This window comes from Acanthisitta chloris, unplaced genomic scaffold (genome assembly GCF_000695815.1).
Source record: "Acanthisitta chloris isolate BGI_N310 unplaced genomic scaffold, ASM69581v1 scaffold15750, whole genome shotgun sequence".
NCBI lineage: Eukaryota > Metazoa > Chordata > Aves > Passeriformes > Acanthisittidae > Acanthisitta > Acanthisitta chloris.
The window spans coordinates 14630-16227 of NW_008650034.1; the positions used below are offsets into that span (position 1 = coordinate 14630).

The 1598-nt window shown below is 42.6% G+C and overlaps 1 protein-coding gene across 1 annotated transcript in view; it reads right to left on the reverse strand.

Annotated features, from left to right (window-relative positions):
* Positions 1–1587, reverse strand: part of LOC103810519 (long-chain fatty acid transport protein 6-like) — a gene marked incomplete at both ends in the record, with an annotated part of 9842 nt that extends 8255 nt beyond the window's left edge. Inside the window, 2 exon segments of the mRNA XM_009083426.1 lie at positions 1178–1491; positions 1493–1587. Coding sequence (XP_009081674.1) covers positions 1178–1491; positions 1493–1587 — 409 coding nt within the window.
* Between the last annotated feature and the right edge of the window lie 11 nt (positions 1588–1598).

Consider the following 1598-nt stretch of genomic DNA (forward strand, 5'->3'; position numbering starts at 1 on the left):
TTTGCAAACCTCCATTCATTAGCTAACCTCTCATTTAAATAAAAACTTCTCTTAGATACAAGTATCCCCTTCACCAGTCAATGAGCAAGAAGTTCCTGAACATTAATTCCACTCCTCAATCCATACACTCCAAAGTGTGTATGCAATATTTTCCCCCAACCAAATGTCAAGTTTTTGTGTGATGTTTCAGCACTTTTTCCACTTGATCATAAATGCTGTGCCGTAACCTCTCATTTAAATAAAAACTTCTCTTAGATACAAGTATCCCCTTCACCAGTCAATGAGCAAGAAGTTCCTGAACATTAATTCCACTCCTCAATCCATACACTCCAAAGTGTGTATGCAATATTTTCCCCCAACCAAATGTCAAGTTTTTGTGTGATGTTTCAGCACTTTTTCCACTTGATCATAAATGCTGTGCCGAGTTTAGGTTTTGGATCTGTCTTCAGTTTACACCTCTAGAACTGAAGCCCAATTTGAACATGCAATGTATAGCATGCCTACATCAGGATTTTAAACTCTTTTGAAGCATTAAATAAAAATGTAGTACTCTGGAAACTTGCACAACACACACTACTATCTGTATTCACACAAAGCAATTTTTTCCACAATCCAATACCTACAGTAAGTTATTACTGCAGGTTATTACAAATCAACATTCTATGTGCCCTACCCTCAAAACTTTAGCTCCTGGAAAACTACGGTACCTCTGCAAACAGCTGAACAGGCAAGGTTGCACACCCTGATTACACCTAGTTTTGCAGTGGTTTTGAATAGTAGAAAGATAGGGAGATAGTCCTGAGAGTAAAGTACATGACTTAATTAAGATTAAATTTGACTATTTAAGAAATGGAAAATTACTTTCAATAGGTAATATTTTCAGAGACAAATTAGGCAACTACTGAAGCAACAAAACACTTGGAACCAGCTGTACTTAGATGATGAAGCCCCTCTTGCAATACGCAGATTTTAAGAAATGGTTAAATGGATGTCCACAAAGTATAGATATTCTTGATTCTGCCTGAGACACTTAAGTTTTATGATCTCTTGAATCCCCTTCCATCCCTGTGTTTCATTCTGCACACATCTCAAAATTAGGTTTTCAATAAAGGAGCTGGAGGCACATACACATGGGACATAAAAAACTCTGGAAGCGGGAATGAGGTGTATACCCTACCTACTCCCACCACCAGTACCCTGGGCTCGCAGCTGCTGACACAGTGCAGGAGAGATCTGGAGCGGGTGTTGAAGTTGAGGAATGCCACCACACAGCCCAGCTTGGCCAGTCCAAACCACACGTGGATGAAGTCTGGCTCGTTGCTCATCAGCAAGGTCGCTGTGTCTCCATTTCTCACAGCCCCATGCTGCAGGAAGACCTGCGCTACCCTGTTACTCCACGTCCCGGCAGGTGTGAACCTTCCCTTCGTAATGAGGAACGGCTTGTGGGGCTGCTTCTCCGCCGGCTTCGCGAACGCATCCAGCACGGTGACAGAGCCCCTAGGGGAATACTTTGAGCAGGTGTCTCAGGTATGCCCAGAAGTAAGGGAAGAGGTGTTTCTGGATGAAGTACAAGGAAACAATCCCTACGGCAGCCCCCG